This window comes from Papaver somniferum, unplaced genomic scaffold, assembly GCF_003573695.1.
Source record: "Papaver somniferum cultivar HN1 unplaced genomic scaffold, ASM357369v1 unplaced-scaffold_35, whole genome shotgun sequence".
NCBI lineage: Eukaryota > Viridiplantae > Streptophyta > Magnoliopsida > Ranunculales > Papaveraceae > Papaver > Papaver somniferum.
Genome location: NW_020645971.1, coordinates 1779471 through 1802100, shown reverse-complemented (window position 1 = coordinate 1802100; position 22630 = coordinate 1779471). Strand labels below are relative to the sequence as shown.

At 37.0% G+C, this 22630-nt stretch overlaps 1 protein-coding gene across 2 annotated transcripts; it reads left to right on the top strand.

Annotated features, from left to right (window-relative positions):
* Positions 1-6797: 6797 nt before the first annotated feature.
* LOC113342177 lies at positions 6798-16645 on the top strand. Of its 2 annotated transcripts, XR_003356497.1 has the most exons (3): positions 6798-7735; positions 7913-8596; positions 16469-16645. XR_003356497.1 is itself a non-coding variant. In XM_026586805.1 (2 exons), exons 1-2 carry the CDS (start codon positions 7199-7201, stop codon positions 8333-8335), a joined length of 960 nt encoding a protein of 319 aa, XP_026442590.1. In that variant the 5' UTR covers positions 6798-7198; the 3' UTR covers positions 8336-9404. The 2 variants fall into 2 exon arrangements, 1 of the variants encoding a protein (XP_026442590.1); XM_026586805.1 differs by lacking the exon at positions 16469-16645 and having other exon boundaries at positions 7913-9404.
* Positions 16646-22630: the final 5985 nt, after the last annotated feature.

Here is a 22630-nt window from a genome sequence, read left to right as displayed (position 1 = left end):
TGGGCCAATTTTTCACGATATCATTGTTCCGTTGAGCACTTGTTTCTCAGATCGTGATTTTCTAAAAGCTTATGTGAATGTTCCGTATAAGACTGAGTTCAGTTTTTGCTCTCTGGGTACTAATCATCATTGCTGCAGGATCATCTTTTCATCAAAACTAATTAGTTGGGTTGATTACCAACTTTTGATACTGTATATATATGATTTGCAGCGTACTTTGGGGTACCAACCTCATCTTGTTTGAGAACGTGCTACTGAAAGCAGGGAAACAAATACATTTCGCTTCATGGGAGTCAACCCATCAGATTTGTTCCCTCTACTCTATCTCTTCTTTTTTTTTATTGTTGCATTTCCCATCCTAATTTTTACGTTGGATGACTCAGTTACATTGAGGACAATGTAATGTTCCCTCTATCATCCATATTTTTGCAAAAAAAAGAAAAAAAATAAAAAAAAAATCAATTGCATAATATCTCTGTTTTGCTCGAGGACTAGCAAAATATAAGTGTGGGGGTGTTGATAAGCATATAAATGCTACATTTTATACCCATATTTATATTAGCTAGGATACAATATTTTAGTTATTAATACTATTTTAGTGCTTTTGTAGAAAGTACAAGTGAATTCGATCATCCAGCGAATAAACAGCAAAATGTGAGACTTAATGGTGTTTGCGCCGAAAATGGCAAAATGTGGTTGGCCTGGTACTTCCATATATCAGCAACCACAATGATGAAATATGTCGGCCTGGTATTTCTATATATCAGCAGAACTTATTATGCTGGCCTGGTATTTCCATGTATCATCATCTTATTATGCTGGCCTGGTATTTCTATATATCAGCAACACTTACTATGCTGGCCTGGTATTTCTATATCAGCAGCACTTATTATGCTGGCCTGGTATCTCCATATATCAGCAGCACTTATTTTGCTGGCCTGGTATTTCTATATATCAGCAGCACTTATTATGCTGGCCTGGTATTTCAATGTATCAGCTGGCGGGTTGGCCTGGTATTAGCAACCACAATGGTGAAATGGGTTGGCCTGGTGTATATATCAACAACCACAATGACAAAAAATGACAAAATGTAGTTGGCCTGGTATCTCCATATATATCAGCAGCATAAAATTATTTCAGAGGCGAGGCAGAAACGCACAAAGGAATTGAAATCAAAGTGGGGTTGGCGCATGGAAACTGAAAATGGGAACTATTTTATCTTTCTTACTTTATTACAAATATATATACCACCAAGAAAGATAATTTATTTGTCATGTGAAGAATTAATTGAGGAATATTTACACGTGACTATTTTGGAAATAAAATAACTCTTTCTTCATTTGGGAGATTTTGGAAATAAGGGGAGTTTATTATTTCATTGGAAGAACGAGGTGGCAATACTATTTGGGGAAAGATACTGATGACGACATCAACTTGCATGCAAGATATTTCATAGAATAATTTATTTTGATACTTTGATTAATGAAATAAAAGAAAAGAAAGGTGCATAAGGAGGTGGGTGACTATTTGAGAAAGGGGGAAGCCGGCCACAGTGCCGCAACGAAGGAAGGGTTTTGAAGTTTTGTTTTCGATTCTTCATTTTTCATTAGCTAGAGTTTAATTTTACTATGTTTATGGCTTTTGAGAAAGCCATTTCTAGCTAGTGTTATGTTAGGGTTAAGGTAGAAACCAATAAATTGTGTAAACTCTATATTTATATGCTCAATAATGATTTGAATGACTAGTAGTTTTTTCTTCACAAAGCTTGATGTTTAATCATTTATGTGATTTTCTTGATTATTTATGCTTTTGAATTGATATTTCGTGCTTCGGTTAAATCCCTAGACGTGGTATGCAAGGATTGATAGGTAATGCTTTAGAATCACTACCCATGAAGCGAAGGAAACTATAGCGGCGAAACAGTATTTGAAAACACATGGAATATATTCTTAAAGATTAGTAGAGTTTGGTAATTAATTGGTGGAAACTGAAAATCCTAATAACCCATTTCCATTTTTTTATTGTTAGAATTATTATTACTTGATTTTGTTTCGAGTTTCTGAAAATTATTAAAACATTATTAATTCGATTATTCAATTCTGGGTATTAGTTAGTAGAAAATTTTTACACTCCTCGTGGGAACGACCTGTACTTGCCATTGTCTACGAGTTAGACGTTGTGCACTTGCAGTATTTATTGTAGGTTTCTGAGCCTATCATCAACAAAGTTCGAAAACTTTGGTTCAAGGAATACATGGTTATGTAATCTAAACTCTTATTTCAATCATTGAGACATTCTCAGAGGACGCTATGTAGCCGTTATTCACAGACCAATTCACGTCAGAGCAATTCTCAAAGTGATTGAAACTTTTCATGACTTTCGTCACTAGGTGAAGATAAACTTGATCAAAGCGAAACGTTTTACCAACACACGATTTCGAGATAAAAGATAAGCAATGAATGTTCAGCTCGAAATATCAAATGTGTATGATCTATAGCATACGACTTTTGTCTCATAAGAAGTAGGAGATAGAAGAGATAGACTTTTGAGTGATAGATAAGTTCAAGTCTCCACATACCTTTTTGTTGATGAAGTTCCACGGTTCCTTGTATAGATCTTCGTCGTTGTATGATGAATCGCCATGAAGTCCTTGAGCTCAACTACACTTTTCTATCCTAGTCCGAGACTTAGCTATGTAGGCTAGAAATCAAGACTTATAGTTTTGATCACTAACATTGACAAACATGCTTGAGATAGCAACGCATGCGAGGTTGACCGAGCTATGCTCTAACACAAACTTTACAATTTATTTAGTTATTATCTTGATAAAGCACTTGAAATTTAACATTGTTATCCCAAGCAAGCACAAGACCACCAGCTTTACCAATAGGGTCTTGGCAAATAAAGTTATAATACATGGATGTTTGCATAGTTTTTCCTACAAAATCATGGAATTGTTTTGTTTCAGAGAGAAATAAGATGTTTGGTTCATGTGAGTTTATGAGTTTTTTCAAGTTCTGTCTAGTATGAGGGGGACCTAGACCTTGGCAATTCCATGACATGATCTTAATGAAATGCCAGAATTAAGACACTGTAGGATAAGGTAGTTTCATGAAATTGTTTAAAATTATATTAGAGATGGTTATGCAGACACAATGTAATCTAAAATAGTTTCTCAGTAAAAAAGCTTGTTTTTTGTAGAAAATCATACTAACCTGGCTAGCGCCAATCTCCAAATGATTTGCAGGCAAAGAAGCAGCATCTTCAACCACTTAGTTCCATCATCTCTTACAAGTCTCCTCCCCTTTGCATCCTTGACTGCCTTTTGAGACTTAATGAACTTGGATCTTTTACTCAGAATTAGGGTTTTGTCAGTAGAGCCTTCTTGAAAGGTTAGGGAAAGCTTTTTTTGGAAGTTAGGGTTTGGATGAGTTTCATCAATTGGATTTAAGGTTGGGATCAAAGTTTGTTTCGGCTTCTTCTGAGATATTTGGGGGTTTGATCGACTTCTCTCTTTTGCTTATCGGAGGAGTTAGAAGATTCTAACATGAAGGGGTTTTCTGATGATTTCCTAGATTTCGATATTTTCCATTTCTTCTTCTGAGAATCGAGATTTGGATTTTGAGGTGAAATGGTTTGTGGGTATTTGGGGAAAGGACCGAAACCTGGTCGATAAACTGGATCAGAAATGGGTATCTGGGTTTTGGGCCTGGATTGAAAAGGGTTGTAAGCGTATTGTTCAATATTTTGAGAAGGAAGCAATACAGACTTGTTGTTTACAGTGACACGGTGATGGTTTTCAGAAGGTCCTTGAGTGGAAGGATCTGAGACCTGGATCATAGCCTTCGTGAGCTTAGTCTTGTCAGCAGGCTGATGGAGATCAGGTTTCTTGGTGTGCACATTCTTTTCATAGCTGATTATCACATCCTCCTCCATCTGACTTAGAGCAGCAAATGGGTTTGTTGTAGGCTTACTTGTAGAAGGATTTTTACCATTGAGGTTGAAACCAGGAGAGTTGAAAGCTGGATTTACCAGTTGAGATGTTGACAGAGCTCTCTTGGCTGCTAGAATCTCAATTCTTTTTGATGTGCAACTATTCTTAGAGTGATCAAGAGAACGACAGAACTGACAAAGCTTGAAGGGCTGTAGAGCATAAGAGAATTCTATCCATGTTTTAACACCATCTACCAAACAGTCAGAGCCAAAGGGAAGTGTTTTTGTGACCTCCACCTCCACCATTGTTTCAACATTCTTTTCATAATAATCTCTTCCATAAGGATCCTTGAATAACATTAACTGACCAGCAGTTCTTGCGATTCCTTCCAAGGCACCGAAGGTGATATAATTATTTGGAACTCTCTTCATTGTGATGCTTAATTTTACTCTTTCAAACTCTTCATCTTTAATTTTATGTACTCCTTCAACAGGTATTTGGATCATGGCTAATATGGAGTCATAAACCAGCCAGGGTTTTTGGTAGTTAAAAGCTAAGATATCAGCTGCATGGTTAAAGCAAAAGTGAAAGAAGTTCTTCTTCTTATAGAAGGGGGTGACTATTACATATTTCTTCAGATTCCAGTATTTCCTTGCATAAGTTTGCGCTTCCTGGTAGTTGACATTTGTATTACTATGAAGTTTACCCACATCACACCAGTTATCATCTTGAGGAGGACTTGGTTTGAGAGAAGCTTTGCTTAGAATCACCACAGGCCTCAGGGGATCTTGGATAATTGTGTTTGCTTGCATAGCTTCAGTGAGTTCATCCACAGAAGAGGTATCCAAAGTAATTGACATTTTAATATATTCTGTCAAAGATGATTGGTATTTGGAATATGACCTTGAAACAAAGAGGGCTTGAACTCTATGTTTAACAGAGCTTAAGAGCAGGAGAGAGTGAGATTTCAAAGAGGTTCGCTGTTCTTTTAGAATAATATATTTTTTGGTGGTGATGTAAATTTGAATCCCAAGTAATTGTCCGTGACTTCTGACTATCAAAGTACAAAGATGCTTTGAAACCCTTCTGCATGTTAGGTAAGTTCTGGCTCCATTTTGTCTTGTGCACTCACTGATGGTATATGAGGACAGTCTCCAGATAAAGCTGATGAAGTTGTATTTATTGCTCCTTGTTTGGTATGACAAGGAATTGGTCAAGACCATAAGAGACACTGAATAGGTATTTTTGAGGGTTGGGTAGGAAAGTTGAGGGTTTGATTTACTAGGATAGGTATAGCACATGGGTGAGATAGAAGATAGTTGTTTAGATTGAGTAAGACACCAAATTGTCCATATCTCAAGGTCCAAATTCAAGGTGGTTCTCAAGGATAGAGTACAAGGGTCCCAGAGTAAAGTGATTGTCGGTGATGGTTCAATGCCTGCAATCCAAAAGAAATCGACAGTCAGTTTACAATTCCTGAAGATGAATCGATCCGAAAGATAATCAATTAAAGAATATGATGCATAGATTTTGAAGTTGAAAAGTTTCAGATGTAAATGCAGAGTAAATTTTAAAGATACATAATGCATTTTGTCAAAATTATGCCTATAAAAGCAAGAGATGTTTAGAGGGTTTGACATTGATACAAGATCCAGTGCAGCAAAATTATGCCAACTTGTGCAGCACCTCTAGAAACCAAATCGTCAGAAAAAAAGAGAGGGAGGAAAGGTTCTGCCATTGATACAAGATCCAGTGCAGCAGAAGCAAAGAACAAGGGTTTGGCTGGGAAGAGGGTGATGAAGGGAGCTGCAAAAAGAACAGCCTCCATGAAGTGATATGGGTGATTGGGTTTCTTTAATCGCACTTTGATTCTCTTGGAAGAAAGGTTATTTGGGTTTCTTTGTTTTCTTCTATTTTCAGGTTTTGAGATAGCTATTTGGTTTTTTTTTTTTCTAGTTTCCATTTGAGAATGATAAGCAGAAGAGCTTCTTCTTGCTTTCATTGTTGTTTGATTTTGTGTTTCTGTAATTTCTATGAATCTGGAGTAGAATTGATGTTTGAGTGATGTTTTGTTTAGTTAGTTTTGCATTACAGAGGGAGTTTCTGTACAACTCTTTCTCTCTCATAGTTGCTCTAAACTTTTCAGTCTCCCATTCATCTGTTAGTTGTATTGCAATATTTGATACCTCTTTATTTCCGTAACTTTGCAGCTAAAACACGGAACGTGTGTAACTCAAACTTTTCTTCATGGTGGAGGATGGAATTAGAATACTCCCTTGAATACACTAGGATGTGCCTGATACATTTTCTTGAATCTTAATACAGCTAAGAAAATATTGCATTACCTTTGGATAAGGATCCCATTCCTAAATTATTAGATTGTCAACGGAAATAATCAAGTCAATTCATTCTAACCAAAAGTAAACTTCCTCTTAGTTTCTTAACAACCCTCCCTGATAATAGCTGTTTTAGACTTTGATATAAGAAATTTTAATTTAAGAACATAAATAGTTTGTTCTAGATTTTTCCGTTATGGTGTTAGGCTATCTAGTGTTCTGCCAATCTTGAGACATTCGAAAAGAAAACTAGGAGGCGAAAAAGCGTTTAAGCAGGTTACGTTTGCATTGGCTTTTTGGGCTAATGTAATGGCTGTCTGATTTGCCTTCTTAGCCCCATATTATTCTACTATCAGATCAGCCAAGCCTGCATGCGTGTGCCAGCTCAGATTGTCGTTTTCACCATCTCACTGTCCCATTGGTCATCATATCCTAAATCATCCTCAACTTTTCAATCACATCATTAGCAATGATATATTCCAAATGATCAACCTTGCCGTTCTTTGATGGCACTGTTATCATATTAGGGTCTAGCTAATGAAGAATAATTCTATAAATTAAGTCTTTCTCTAAGCATAATCCTAGTTGTTTAATGAAAACGAAAATACTATTGGATCATCCTACCTGATCTTGTTTTTCAAATTTTTTTCTTATAGTTTTCACCTGATTTACTAGTTTTTCATACTTACTTTTGTTGGTGTAATCCTTTTAACTTGATGGCAAACTAATTATTTTGTTTCTCCCCTGTGATTGTAGTCCTGTATATTGCTCAATAATGGCGTATGCCTTAAATTCAGTTTTGATCTTGGCGTTTGCAGTTGTTGTTTACATGCTTGTTGAAGAATTGGAATTATCTGCTACTGATGGTGTCCACTAGAAGATTTCCGGATCGGCTGACTCGATACACGGTTGGTCCAACCCTCACATAATGCATGCGGGTCGCACATGCAATTATCACTATAACGGACGAAAACCTAAATTCATCAGAAAACATAATTTCTTTCTGGGGTTCAAGTCAATTATCCTTATTGCCTTTCCCGTAACGGAAATTCCTAAGTTCTATCAATCATCTCCGATGTCAAAGCAAAATCACAAGATAAATTCCATCCCTTTTACTAGGAGTTACCCACAGACCCTAATTCTCTATTTCAATTATGCAAATTTGTGTTCTTCAAGACTAACGAAGCCGCCATTCAACTCAATTAAGCATGCAATCTCTATTAACCAAAACGAAGATGGTGAAGAGGTATCAACTCTTGCAAACCAGCTGCATGACACCACTCTGCAGATCGATGATGCTGATAATGAAATTATGAACCACTTTGAATATGAAACAGATGATAGTGAAAAAGATTGGGAAAATACCCTAATTGGAAAAATTATAATTGAGGGGAGAATGTCAAGGAAATCTGTGGAGAAACATCTGAATCTCACTTGGGATTTTATCGATTCCGAAGAAATCAAGGTAATTCAACTTGATCAGAACATCGTGATATTCAAATTCACTTACTAGGATACGATGGACACAATATTTATGCTAAGGCCATGGAGCATTAACGATAATCTAGTGGTTCTCCATGAGCACTATCCTGAAATTCCTTATAACAAGCTAAACTGGGGTCATCAATGCTTTTGGATCCAGCTGAAGAATCTGCTACCGGAGTTCATGAAAGAAAAAGTAATAAGAGAAATGGGAAATATCATGGGAGATGTAATTGCAATTGACCCACCAAACTACATCCCTGCTGATGGAGAACTGGTCAAGGTTTGTGTTACTGTGGATATGAACAAACCACTTAGAAGAGGAACCCTTGCCATTATTGTTGTTGGCATTACCAGGTGGGTCAGATACTTTTACGAAAAGCAACCACACAAAGTTTGCCCAAATTTTTATGTGATAAACCTTTCTAGCAAGAAAATGTTCTCTCTCGTGGAAGCTGCTCACAAAAATCCACATAATTTTGGAGTTAAGGGAACCCTTCTATGCAAGTCAGAACTCAATCTTGTCCTGTCATGCAAACCAGAAGGGCTAGTAGAAAAGGACGCCAGTTTGTTCCCCTACTGACGGTATTCTGGTAATGGATGTAACCAGCACGACCGTTGTGGATAGTCCCGAGAAAAATGTTGAAGATGAAGAATAAGAAGGAATGGCAAGATTAGGTAAAAGACAGAAGAATGTTGAACCAACAGGTCAGAGTAATGTCACTCCTTCCATGAACATTATCAGCAAGCAAGCTTCCCAAAGCACAACAACTATGATCAATCTTGACCAACTTCAATCTAATGTGAGCAATATGCAAGCTGCAAGTAGCACATGGAGTCTCAGGTATTTATTATCAAACATCTATTTATAAGTACATTGATAGAAGTTTTAAAATTGATTTTACTTCATGCTCAAATATATTGTTGTTTTGCCATATTTGTGATTTTAAAACAAAGAAAATTGTTCATGGAATGTGTGTGGATTTGGAAACAAAACTACTAGAAATCACCTTAAGGACTTGATAAGGTCTAATAATCCCGACATTATTTTTCTAATAGAAACTAGGAACATCACAAGGAAAATGAAACTCTATACTTTTAACTTGAATTTTCCCAATTCCTTTTTCTATGATCCTTATGGTCTTTCTGGTGGATTTGTAGAAACAGAGAAAGAGATAGTGAAAGGGTTGTTTTTCACCCATAGGAGAGGCTCCTTTTTATACAATTAGATATCCTTACACATCTAGGGTTAGGAGGAAAATATCTTAACACTAACACTAACTCTACAATAATTTAACACTATAGTACTAGCTATACAGTGACATTCATGACTCATTCCAATACTCCCCCTCAAGCAGGTGCGTAGATGTCATGCATTCCTAGCTTGTCGAGGAAAGAGTTGAATGGTCGACTAGGAACTCCTTTAGTCAGCATGTCTGCAATCTGCTCTCCTGTTCTTACAAACGGAGTACTGATAATCCCTGCATTCAACTTCTCTTTAATGAAATGTCTGTCCACTTCCACATGTTTTGTTCTGTCATGCTGGACTGGATTGTGAGCAATGCTGATTGCAGCCTTGTTGTCGCAGTACAACTTCATAGGACCTCTAGGCTTGAAACCAATCTCTGTCAACAATATTCTTAACCATAATAACTCACAGATTCAATGAGCCATAGCCCTAAACTCTGCTTATGCACTGGATCTAGCTACAACTGATTGCTTCTTGCTGCGCCAAGTTACTAGGTTTCCTCCCACAAATGAACAATATCCAGAGGTAGACCTACGATCAATCACGTAGCCTGCCCAATCTGCATCTGTGTATGCTTCAACCTCTGTGTGGTTATTCTTAGAAAATAAAAGCTCTTTTGCAGGTGCCGACTTTAGGTAGCGAAGTATTCTATACACTGCATCCATATGTGTCTCTCTTGGAGCATGCATAAACTGACTTACAACACTTACAGAGTATGCAATATCAGGACGAGTGTGAGATAGATAAATCAGTCTTCCCACTAACCTTTGATATCTTTCTTTGTCCACCGGAATACCATCGGTGTCTTCTCCCAGCTTCTGATTCGGTTCAACTGGTGTGTCAACCGGCTTGCAACCCATATTCCTGTCTCAGCTAGAAGATCTAGGACATATTTCCTTTGAGAGATGTAGATGCCTCTTTTTGATCTTGCCACTTCAATTTCTAGGAAGTAGCACAATTCTCCTAAGTCCTTAATCTCAAATTCCTTGGCCAAGTAAGATTTTACCTTCCCTATTTCTTCCACATCATCACCTGTCATTATAATGTCATCCACATAGACGATAAGCATGGTCAGCTTTCCGTTCCTTGAACATTTGAGGAATAAGGTATGATTTGCCTGACTTTGCCGAAATCCATATCTTCGCATACTTTGGGTAAACCGTCCAAACCATTCCCTTGGAGACTGCTTCAAACCATATAAGGATTTCTTCAACTTGCACACTTTCCCTTGATTAGTGGTTGTTTGAAATCCAGGAGGAATGTCCATGTATACCTCATCCTCCAAATCCCCATTAAGAAAAACATTCTTCACATCGAACTGATGAAGTGGCCATTCCTTATTTGCTGCCAAAGATAACAAGACACGAATAGTGTTCATCTTAGCAACAGGAGCAAAGGTTTCTTGATAATCAATTCCATAAGTTTGAGTGTAGCCTTTAGCTACTAATCTTTCCTTATATCTTTCAACTGTTCCATCAGACTTGTGCTTCACAGTAAATACCCATTTACAACCAACTGTCTTCTTCCCTTTTGGCAGTTTGACCTCATCCCAGGTGTCATTCTTGTCTAGGGCTTCCGTTTCTTCCATCGTAGCTACCTTCCACTTCGGATCAGCAAGAGCATCATCAATCCTTGTAGGTATACTCACAGATGATAAGTGGTTTGCAAAAGCAATATAAGTAGGTGACAGTCGATGAGAAGACACAAAATTGGAAATAGGGTGGTCAGTAGAAAAGCCATATCGAGTTGGAGGATTACGAGTACGAGTAGGATATCTAGAAGACCTAGGGTTTTCTTCTTCTAAAACATTAGTAGATTCATCAGCTGAAATATCATTCTCGTCAGTACTCAAAGTAGTTTCAATCTGAACTGTAGGAGGTTCTAGTTCAGAATTACCCGTCACCGGAGTAGACAATTGACGAGGCTGAGAAAGAGGGGCCTTGTCTCTTCGTTTGTATAGTTGAGGTTGAGGTTGAAGAAGTAAAGGAGCCGCTGGTGGAGTCTCACTTTCCTTACTTAAGTTAGGTGTAGAGCATAGGTCATACCATAAATCATACCCAGACTGATCTTCACCAATTCTACTCTCCCCCTGAAGAGAAGTCTCAACTCTCGAAAAATAAGGTGTATCTTCAGTAAAGGTTACATCCATAGATACAAACACCTTACAGTGGGAGGGTGACAACACTTGTAACCCTTTTGGGTAGATGATGACCCTAAGTAAATGCACTTAAGAGCTCTAGGATCTAGTTTACTCATATCCTGTTTGTGGACATGAACGTAACAAACACATCCAAAAACTTTTGGTGGAACACGTACAGGAGGTTGAAATGAAGTACCATTGAATAGAACCTCAAGAGGTGTTTGAAAATCAAGAGTCCGAGAAGGCATCTTGTTAATCAAGTGTGTTGCCGTAAGAATAACATCGCCCCAATACATTCTTGGCACATTCATACAAAACAGTAAGCATCTAGTAACTTCTAGTAAATGACGATTCTTACGTTTAGCCACTCTATTTTGTTGAGGGGTATCAGTACAAGTGGTTTGGTGAACTATTCCTTGTTCTAAGAAATAAGATGATAATCCTTGGTTTAGGTACTCACCACCACGATCAGATCGTAACACTTGAATCCTAGTGTTAAATTGGGTAAGGACAAACTTATAAAAGATTTTGAAGACATAATGGACTTCACTTTTGTCCTTCAATAAGTAGACCCATGAAACTCTAGAGTAGTCATCAATGAAAGTAACGAACCAACGTGCACCAGAAGAATTAATGACACGTGAAGGACCCCACACATCACTATGGATAATTGAAAAAGGAGATAAGCTTTTATTTATACTTAAAGGATATGGGACACGTTGATGTTTAGCTAACTCACACACTTCACAATGGAGTTTAGATACTTCTAGTTCAGAAAATAACTTAGGAAACAACTTTTTTAAGTACCCAAAAGAAGGATGTCCCAATCGTTTGTGCCATAGCCAGATTTGATCTTCTACCTTGGATACACTTGTCGAATTGCAAGCCATTGTACTACCATCTTGTGTTGTTCCTTGCAAGTCCAAGTAGTAAAGGCCCCCTCTCTCTTTACCAAGTCCAATCGTCGCTCCTGTGAGTAGGTCCTGAAATACACAATGTGAGTCAAAAAAGGTAACGCTGCACTTTAACACTTTGGTTATTTGACTGATAGAGAGAAGGCTAGAAGACAAATTCGGAACATGTAACACAGTAGATAAAGACATAGATTTGGTTAGGGGTATTTGTCCTTCACCCGAGACAATTGTTGGAGATCCATCCGCTGTCACGATACAAGGTTTACTAGGACTTGCACTATAAGTGGAGAAAAGATTTGACCCGGTGGACATGTGGTCAGTAGCTCCACTATCGATAATCCAAGAACCTTTAGACTTATCATATGTAGTGTTTAGTGCCCTACCACAATTCTCTGTGTTACCTGGTTGAGCCAAAGAAGTAGACCCAGCAGCATTTTCCTTGGCTGATAGCATCCGTGCACATTCTTTAATCATCCGCTCCAGCTGGTCTTGAGAAGAATGAGAATAGCCATTCGTTGCTGATGTAGATTGAAGTTCCATCTCATCAGTAGTGTTATATGCCCTTGAACTAGTGTTGCGACCTCCTCTTCTTCCTCCACTACTTCCACTAGAGTTGCCCCCTCTTCTATTGTTGTTCTGCCATTGCGGACGACCATTGAGCTTGTAACAAGTTTCCCTGGTATGTCTACGCTTGTGACAATAATCACAGTATAATGAGTCTTTCTCATCAGATTGTCGATTGTTTTCGCGTGTGGATGTTGGTGAAGTAATCACATTCAAGGCGGAACTTTCTTGTGGCATTGCAGGTATCATAGCAGCTCGACGAAGTTCTTCCGATCTAACTATTCCATATATTGCTCGTAGGGTTGGCAATGGATCTTTTCCTAACACTTGGATTCTAATTAGATCAAAATCCGAGTCAAGCCCAGTAAGGAACTCAATAATTCTCCCTTTTTCAATTCTTTTCTGCAACTTGGCGGTATCAGCTGCACACACCATGTCTAAGGGCTGTAGGAAATCAAGTTCTTTCCATATAGTTTGAAGTGCATTGAAGTAGACGGATAGAGGTCTGCTGTTCTGGCGAGTCTCGATAATCCGACGATTCAATTCATAAATCTGTGTCGCATCACCGCTCACAACATAGATCTGAGTGACTGCCTCCCACACTTCTTTTGCTGTGGTTAAGCGCATATAGCTGCTCTTGATGTCGGGAATCATTGAGTCTATCAACAAACTCATTAGCATGGCGTTCTCTTGAATCCAGGTATCATATGTAGGGTCTTTTTCATCTGGATAAGCTTTAGTTTTGGTCAGGTACCCAAGCTTTCCTTTACCCGTAACGTAAAGTTTCACGCAGTAAGACCAAACAAGGTAATTTGTATCATCAAGTTTACAAGATATCATATTTCTGCTCATAGTATCATTGTGAGAGACATCTAGAGATGTAGAACCCATAGACTGAGAAGAAGCACTGTTCTCAGAGGTTTCAGCCATCATATCTACTTTTAACTCAACAGATAAGAGAGAAAAATAGAACAACTTATAAAGAAGGAACCACAACTTTCAAAAGGAGAAACCTTTGCAGATCAGCCACTGGTTCTCCACGAACATCTTACGAGTCTAACTTTCAAGTCTAATTCCAGATTGAAACTATAGTAGATCGAAGCTTTAAAGGGGATCTAGGCTAGGTTTTCTCTTCTCCGCCTCCTTTGCTCTGATACCATGTAGAAACAGAGAAAGAGACAGTGAAAGGGTTGTTTTTCACCCATATGAGAGGCTCCTTTTTATACAATTAGGTATCCTTACACATTTAGGGTTAGGAGGAAAATATCTTAACACTAACACTAACTCTACAGTAATTTAACACTATAGTACTAACTAAACAGTGACATTCATGACTCATTCCAATAGGATTGTGCTTACTTCCGAAAGATGGAATAGACTTACAATTTGTTGAGTCTAAACTTAATATGATTCAATGCAGAATTAGAATGAATGCTAGAACTAATTTTTCCTTAGTTACTTTTCTATATGGGGCTTTAGATAATAATCACAGAACTGCCTAGTGGGATTACATGAATGACAACTTTCCTTGGATTGTCGTAGGTGACCTTAATTTCATTGTGTCTCAAGAGGAGAAACATGGTGGAATTCCCTTATCTGAATCTCATCTTGATGAGTTTAATAATTTATTGAATCATAGTGACTTGCATAAACTATCCTTTAGCGGGAATCCGTTTACTTGGACAAATAGGAGGAGAGGACAGGAGCTTATTCTAGAAAGGTCAGACAGGGTGTTAGCCAATATAGATTGGATAAATAACTATCCTACGACTACCACTTTTCGTCTTATTCACATAGATGGGGTGTTATAAATTGGGTGTTAGCGACCACTGCCCTGTCATGCTTGCTACTTCTAAATCTAGAATGACACTTACAAACCATTCAGGTTAAATGTAGCTTGGTTTAGAGATAATGCTTGCAAAGCCATCATAAATAATAACTGGAACACTGAAGAGAATGGGTCTAACGCTTATAGGCTAACTAGATGTTTATATAATCCAGTGGAATAATAATACCTTTGGTAATATTAACACTCAAATAATAAAAACTAAGTCTCAAATTGAAGCTCTATCCAATGGTAATAGGCAAATTACTGGCAACCAAATGCAAGAACTTGAACATAAACTGAATTACTGGTATAATATAGAGGAGGACTTCTAGAAATAGAGGAATAAAGATGAGGACCTTAGGAATGGATACAGAAATACAATATACTATCATAATAAGGTCAACTTTAGGTGGAAAAAGAAAAATATTGATACTTTACAGAATAATATGGGCCTTTAGCTTACTGATAGGAATGACATGGCTAATTGTCTCACAGACCATTTTTATAATATGAGTCGTACTACTTCTTCTCCTAATAATGATATGTATTTTTCTTCTGTTTCTCCTTGCATTTCTGATATTGATAATGAATTATTGCTGAGAATGCCAACTAGCGAGGAAATTAGGAATATCATGTTTAACATGCACTCTTGGACGACTCCAGGCCCTGACGGATTTCCACCAGAATTTTACCAACATATGTGGTCAACTGCCGGTCCAGACATAGTAAAAATGGTTCAGTCTTTTTTCAACACTAAACACCTTCTTAAACAGATTAACCATAACTTTACTATTTTGATTCCTAAAAAAAATTCCTACTAGTATTGTGAATTTAGGCCCATCAAATTATGCAATGTAAGCTACAAGGTAATTTCTAAATTGCTCATCACTAGATTGAAACCTCTTCTGAATAAGCTCATATCTCTATCTCAATCTACTTTCCTCTCTGGTAGAGTTATAACGGACAACATAACGACAGCACATGAGCTTATGGATACTACGAAGAAAACTAAAAAAAATGGTTGGATGGCTTTGAAACCAAATATGTCAAAAGCATTTGATAGGGTTGAATAGAGTTTTTTTATTGCTTCTTTAAAAAATCTAGGGTTTTCTGATGATTGGTGTTTCATGATTGAGCAATGTATATTCATAGTGTCCACTTGTATCTTATTAAATGGTTCGCCAGGTGAAATGTTCAAACCACAGAGAGGATTGCGACAGGGTGACCCCCTGTCGCCCTACATGTTTATATTATGTGTGGAATCACTATTTAGAGCTCTCGTGGTGAAAAGATAGGTCAAATACATGGTATAACTGTGTCCAAAAATAGTCCTTTTGTCACTCACCTTTTCTGCGCAGACGATTGCCTCATTATTGTAAAGGCTAGATCCAGCGAACGAGAGCTATTGCTTCAATCATTGAACAATTTAGTAGATTCTCTGGGCAATCTATGAATTTTGACAAATCAGGTATTGCATTTAGTCTTAAAGTTCAAAATTATACAAGAACTGATATTGCCAATATTTTGAACATAAAGCAAATTACGCTCCAAGATAAGTATCTTTGATGTGCCATTATTTGCTGCATAGAAGTAAGGTGGAGTCCTTTTCCCGATTGATGAAAAAGTTTTCGGGTAGACTTGCTGCTAGGAACTCGAAGTTCCTAAATCAACCAGGGAAATCCGCTTTAAACCAACCTGTTCTTGGAACTCTGGTTAGCCATCATATGGCTGCTTTCAAAATGCCTAAAGAAATAACAGACAAAATGGATGTTGTCCAAAGGGATTTTTGGTGGAACAAAAATACAAAAACTAAGGTCATATATATTAAGAAATGGAAGACTATTACTCTCCCCAAAGACTTAGGTGGTTTAAATATACGACAATCTGTCATTTTAAACCAAGCTCTATTAATAAAATTAGCATGGAAACTTATTGAACAATCTGACTCCTTATGAGCTAAAATTATGGAGCATAAATACTTAAAAGATTCTGACCCGATAAATTTTGACTTGTCTAAACAGGGCTCATGGGTTTGGAGATATGCGAGGATCTGTTTATTGTTAAAAAGTTCTATTGTTGGGACATAGGTGATGGAAGTAGAATATCTATATGGAAGGATAATTGGATTCCTTCCTTAGCTAGCCCTTCTAACTCTACTTTCTAAACTACCAGTGTTACTAAAGTTTCTCAATTAATATATCAGGATAACAAAGTTTTGGATCCTAACACTCTGCATGCTTTGTTTGATAAACATACTGTTAATGCCATTAAGAAAATTAGAACTTCCCAGTCAAACAAGGACACCATTAGATGGAAACCAAAAGAGAATGGGTTATTCTCGGTGAAGTCGGCTTATAGAGCTATCTTAATAGTCACCCGTACATCTCTGCCATTATTCCTTCCATCTCTGCCATTATTCCTGACATCAACTGGAAATCTATGTGGAAACTCAACTTCCAATTAAAATTCAACATTTTATTCGAAAACTCATTCATCAATGCGTACCGACTAGGGACAAGATAACCATATTCAATAGTCAGTTAGACACCTCTTATCCTTTATCCTCTGCTCAACCTGAATCCATACAAGATTGATTTTTCAATATCCCGGTTGTAGCGAATATCTATGCTTCTATTAATACTAACTTAGCCCACGCTATGCAGGGATCGTCTGTTGTTGAATGGGTTAAATCTTGGTTTGTCAGAGTGTTCATAATAGGCCAAAAAATATATCTTATTTTCCAAATTTTCCTTTACTATTTGGCAGGTCTGGAAACACAGGTGCAAGGTAGTTTTTGAAAACTTACAGGTCAATTCAGATATAATTGTAAGGAATACCAAGAACCATATGTCTGATTGGCAAAGAATTTTTAGCAGTACAAGTACTACCAATAAAAAAGCAGGATTAGGTCTAATAGCTCGTAATTTCCCGCAGTAAATTTTCCTTTACTGTTGGAAAAGATCAAATGAGCATGAAATTAAGATTAACTTTGATGTTGCACAATAAAAAAGCAGGATTAGGTCTAATAGCTCGTAATTTCCCAAGTACTCCCAGTGGAGCTCGAAGTGAAACAATTTCAGCAACAAATGTGGAACAAGCAGAAGCCTTACCATGCTAGAAGCAATTCGACGGGCGTGGGGGCAAGGAATTCAGAAAATTCACCTAGAGGCAAATAATAGTGGATGCAATAAATGCGATCAAAGATGCCGTGAAGTGGACAAATTTAAACATTATCCAAGACTGTCTTTTCTTTCTTCACGAATTTGAAACTCGGAAAGTTACTTTTGTGCATCCTGATGCCAATAATGTGGCCGATAAATTAACAAAATATGCGTTGTCAGCTTTAAATGTAGTTAATGGCAAGACTGTATGCCAAATTGTATAGGAGCAGCACTTACTGTCGACTCCTTGAAAATGTAGTTTTCCTTTACCATCAATGCAATTTTCGTATTTAAAAAAGAAACTCTAATATGTTTAAACAATGCTAGGATGAAATAAAAACACTGAAACCACTAACAAGGAAACCTGTTTTGAGGTATACCAAGAGGCATATTCAATAAGGATAAAATAGAGTCACTAGGTAGTAAAATCAATAACCCTTTATCCATCATTTTTAATAATGACAATAATCTCCTTATCATTTATATATTTTTTATTACTATTTTCTTTATTTTTTATTTTTGGATAACGATTATTACATGAAACTAGTTGGAAGCCTAACAAGCTAAGCTCCAACGACATACTACTACATTAATTTTTTTAACTTTAAGTTTCTTTTTTTTTTCTTTTTTAGTTTTTAAATTTTTTACAAGTTTTTTCTGTAATTATGAAACCTAGACCTAGATTCGGCTGACGAGTTATCAGCCGAACTTATTTATTTTTTAAAACATTTAGGTTCGGCTGATAATTTCACTCTTTAACTGCCGATCCTAAGTTCGGTAGACTCGAGCAAAAAATAGGACAGCCGAACTTAGCATTGTTCTTCCTAAAATGAAGTTCGGCTAACATTTTCGTGTTTAATTATCAGCCGAATTGTTCATCAACATTTCCAGAATGAAGAACAATGAGTAGTTCGGCTGATAATTCATTTCAATTGTAAGCCGAACTTCATTATGTAACTGCGATAAACTTAATATATCAATCAAACAAAAGAAAATAAGATATCGATTTGTGCGTACTTTTTATTGTATATTTCCTTGCAGGAAGGATCTAATTCGTGCTCTCCAACTTCTTATTGTATATTTCCTTGCAGGAAGGATCTAATTCGTGCTCTCCAACTTCGCTCAATTCAATTTCAACTTCTTCTTTTTTCCTAATTTGCAAATTAGAAAACCGAGTAGAGTCGCTACATTTAGTCGAAGATGATGAAAATTGTAGTCGGGTTAGCGTCGATTGGAGTAAAGAAGAGAGAAGAAAAGAAAAAAAATTAAGAAATTTTTTTTTAAAAAAATAAGTTAAAATTAAAAAAGTGAAGTTTTAAAAAAAAAATTAAAATAATTCCCATTTAAAACTTTGGAGCTCAGCTTGTTGTTAGGCTACCAACCAAAAGTTCTGTATGATTAATTTCTATCAAAATAATTTCCATTTAATTTTTTTTTTTAAATAAAAAGTTAAAAAATTAAATTAAATAAATAAATTAAATAAGTAAATTAATTAATTAATCAAGGTTATCTAAGTAATTTAACTACCTTTAGACACCCCTTATCAACCTACGCTAGTTAGGGTAAGCATTGAGCGTGCCTCAAAAAAATGGTATGCCTCAAAACAGGTTTCTTAACAAGTAAAGTAACACAATCAAGTGGATTTGCTGGCATTCTTTTTCCTTTCCTTGAGAAGAGCAGCATAAGCCTTCTTCTTTTCCTGGCCTATCTGAAACAATGAAATTCCGAAGTCTGTAAATTAATCCAGATGAATAAGGCCTTGTTTGTTTGCAGCTAACTCGGTATCTGGGTCTGAGCGAACCCCTGATTACCACCACCACCTCCTCCTCCCACCACCACCACCGCCTATTTAAGAAATGTAACAACATCAATGCAATCACAATTAAGTTTTGTTACATGATAATTTTATCGAGTATAAAAGACGCCAGCCGCAGCCTGATTCTGCCATGGGACCACTCCGGAGGTATTTTCCAACAAACCCTTCACTTTAATTTGATTTTGATTGCTTCAATCGAATAGAAATCATCAAAATAGGGTTTTAGTAGGAGTTACATAGCCATGTTCGGTTAAGCCGATTTTCCAAAAAACCCTAGTTTACGAACCGAACTTCTTGAAAATGAAGAACACGAGGAACAGTTCAGTTCTATTGGATTTAAAACTAAATCACCGAACTCTCTGTTCGGTTGTTTCGCAAAATATTTTAAAAATACAAAGTAACCGAACTCCACCCTTAGAACCGAAAAAAAAAACAAATCCAGTCTAACCGAACTGTGTTGTTGTGGCCACTATCTTGAGTTCCAAAATAACCGAACTTAGCCAATATAGTTCGGTTTTTTCGCAAAAAAATTTAAAACTACAAAGTAACCGAACTTAGCCAATAGAGTTCGGTTGATTCGCAAAAAATACTTTTAACCGAACTCCTTGTATTAGAACAACAGAAGTCCATAAGTTCGGTTCCTTCGCAAAATAAGGATATCACCGAACTTTAGTTTACGAAAATAATGAGAAGTCCACAAGTTCGGTCCGTTCGCAAAAATGTTAAGTTTTCTTTGTAACCGAACTCTATCTTTGAAACTTCGTAACCGAACTCTACCTAATTCGCCAAGAAATAATTTCGTAGTAACCGAACGTTTGCCTAATTGCATATATGCATATATAAGCCCAGTTCGGTTGATTCGCAAAATATGTTGAAGTTTGCGAACCAACCGAACTTCTAACACTAGGTTACTTTTAAGCTGCAGTTCGGCTGGGAACTTGGTTGCGTTGAAGTTTGTGAACTAACCGAACACACAAGATGTACCCAAATAAATTGTTAAGTTCAAAATTCGGTTACCTGCCATTTTATCCTAGGTAACCGAACATTACACTGTACGACCAAAACCTCCATTAACGAGCGAGTTCGGTAACCTGCGTGTTTGGAAAACGTAACCGAACTACACTTTCAGGTGTGTTCGGTTACATGTTCTTGACATATGGTAACCGAACTGACCCAAATCTACATAAAAAATTTCATGTTTTTTGAAAGTTTGGAGCAATTCAACCAACATTATCTAAGTTTGAAGCACACCTGGGTACCCAAATACCCTTCCTCCGGTTGTGGTTGGTAAAATCCATCGTTTTTCATGTTTTCCTTCTTCATCTTCTCTAACTTTACTCTCTCAATAATTCTACTTCTTTAAAAAAAAAACCATCTGATTTTTTAATCTCACTAATTATCTTTAACTAAATCATCGCACTAACTATTATTAACACTAACTAATCATCACCCAAAATTAATCAGAAGGGTAATTTAGGTATTAATATAAATATCCAGAAAAAGGGGTGACCTAGATTTACTTCTAATGTCTTTACCAAAATAAAACCATGGTCCCAAAAAAAATCATAGTCCCTAGAAAATCGTTCTTAATTTCCAACTTGTTGGTGGGTTAAGAAAAATATCTTGGATCAGCTATTTCGCAATTGTATCTTAACGCCCCCAAGCCATGCCGCCGAAACTAGAAACGCACCTTCGTACAATAATATCGTGCTCCAAGTTGTAAAGCTCATGTGAATTGATCGCTCCAAAATATGATGCTCCACAATTACTTATATATATAAGTTCAACATTTTTTATTTTATTTTTAAAATGGCGCAGCAACTAACATTTCAAGCAATTATTGTGGGTTGGAATGCTGACGTCAACATCATTCTGTACTTCCTTACGACCAGCTGCTTATCCGATCAAAAATGTTGACTAGTCTTATCACAGGAGAACAAGAAGCAGCGCTTCTACACATACCGCGTCAAAAATTATACCAAAACCGGGTCCAACGTGGCGATGACGTGGCGGGTTTAAAGCTGTTAAGATGTCTGATTTTTGTGCAGAAGTTCAGAAAGTTTGTCTGTTGAACATCTAAATAAAATATATTTTATTAGGGAATTGGTTTCTCTTTTTAACTATTACATTTTCTTTCTCTAGCTCTAAAGAAAAACCAGAGAGAAATGTTTGTCGCCCTCAGAGCAACCACAGTGGCCGAATATGACCAAATATTTGGTCAGAAAACGAGACATAGCGGACAGACTATCGATTAAAATCCGGATCAAAGACCAAATTCCAGATTATATTTGGTCCAAGACCAAAACCAAATATAGTCGAGCGAACGTAAAGTTAACGCCCCACCATCAGGCGGGTGTATAATTAATGCCCCACACCAGGCGTGCATAAAGTCATCGCCTCACACCAGGCGTGTTTATACCTCCGCCCCTTTTTTTTTTTTTTTCTTTTGGGTGGGGCGGGGTTTATACCTCTGCCCCACTCTTTTTTTTAATTCACTTTATATATGGGGCGGGCTTTATACCTCTGCCCCATTCTTTTTTCTTTTTTTTTTGTCTTTTGGATGAGACATCGGCCGTCCGTATAGTTTACGCCCCACACCAGGCGAACGTATAGTGCACGCTCAACCAAATTTAGTGTTCTACCCGTATCGTCCCAAATTTAGTGTTCTACCAAATTTGGTCGTTTTCTGGACTCAAATTTGGTCGTTTTCTGTGGTCTTTAATCTTTGGTTATACTCCCACCACTTCGGTTGCTCTTAGTTCTTTAATTCTTGTCGACAAACAGGCTCTAATGATATGATGCGTTCATGAGAGTTAACCAATATGGATCTGGTAAGATTGATTATAAAGAGTAAACCCATACCAAATTTCCCCAATGTTTTGGAAATCCAAAAGAACATACTTATGTGAAAGTTAACCAAAAAATCCAAAAAGATGTGGAGCATCGAAAAACATTAGTTCCCATCATACGCTCTTCCATGTAGCTGAAATCCTCCATATGTTGGTCCATAGCGTCCATAATCCCATTGTTGAGGTGCTCCATATGCAGGTGCAACGTTAACAACATGCCCATAAGGTGAAACGTGAGGTGCGCCCAGCATATCCATGCCGTTAGGGCAAAAATTACAGATTCAATAATAAAGGGCAAAAATTAAAGATCATATTTTGTGGTAATTAGGGCAAAAATTACAGATTCAATAATAAAAA

Coding starts and splice junctions, on each gene's coding strand:
- LOC113342177 (XM_026586805.1), top strand. CDS start 7,199: ATGCATGCGGGTCGCACATGCAATTATCACTATAACGGACGAAAACCT. Junction 7,736..7,912: donor TCGATTCCGAAGAAATCAAG/GTAATTCAACTT, acceptor TTTTGGATCCAG/CTGAAGAATCTGCTACCGGA.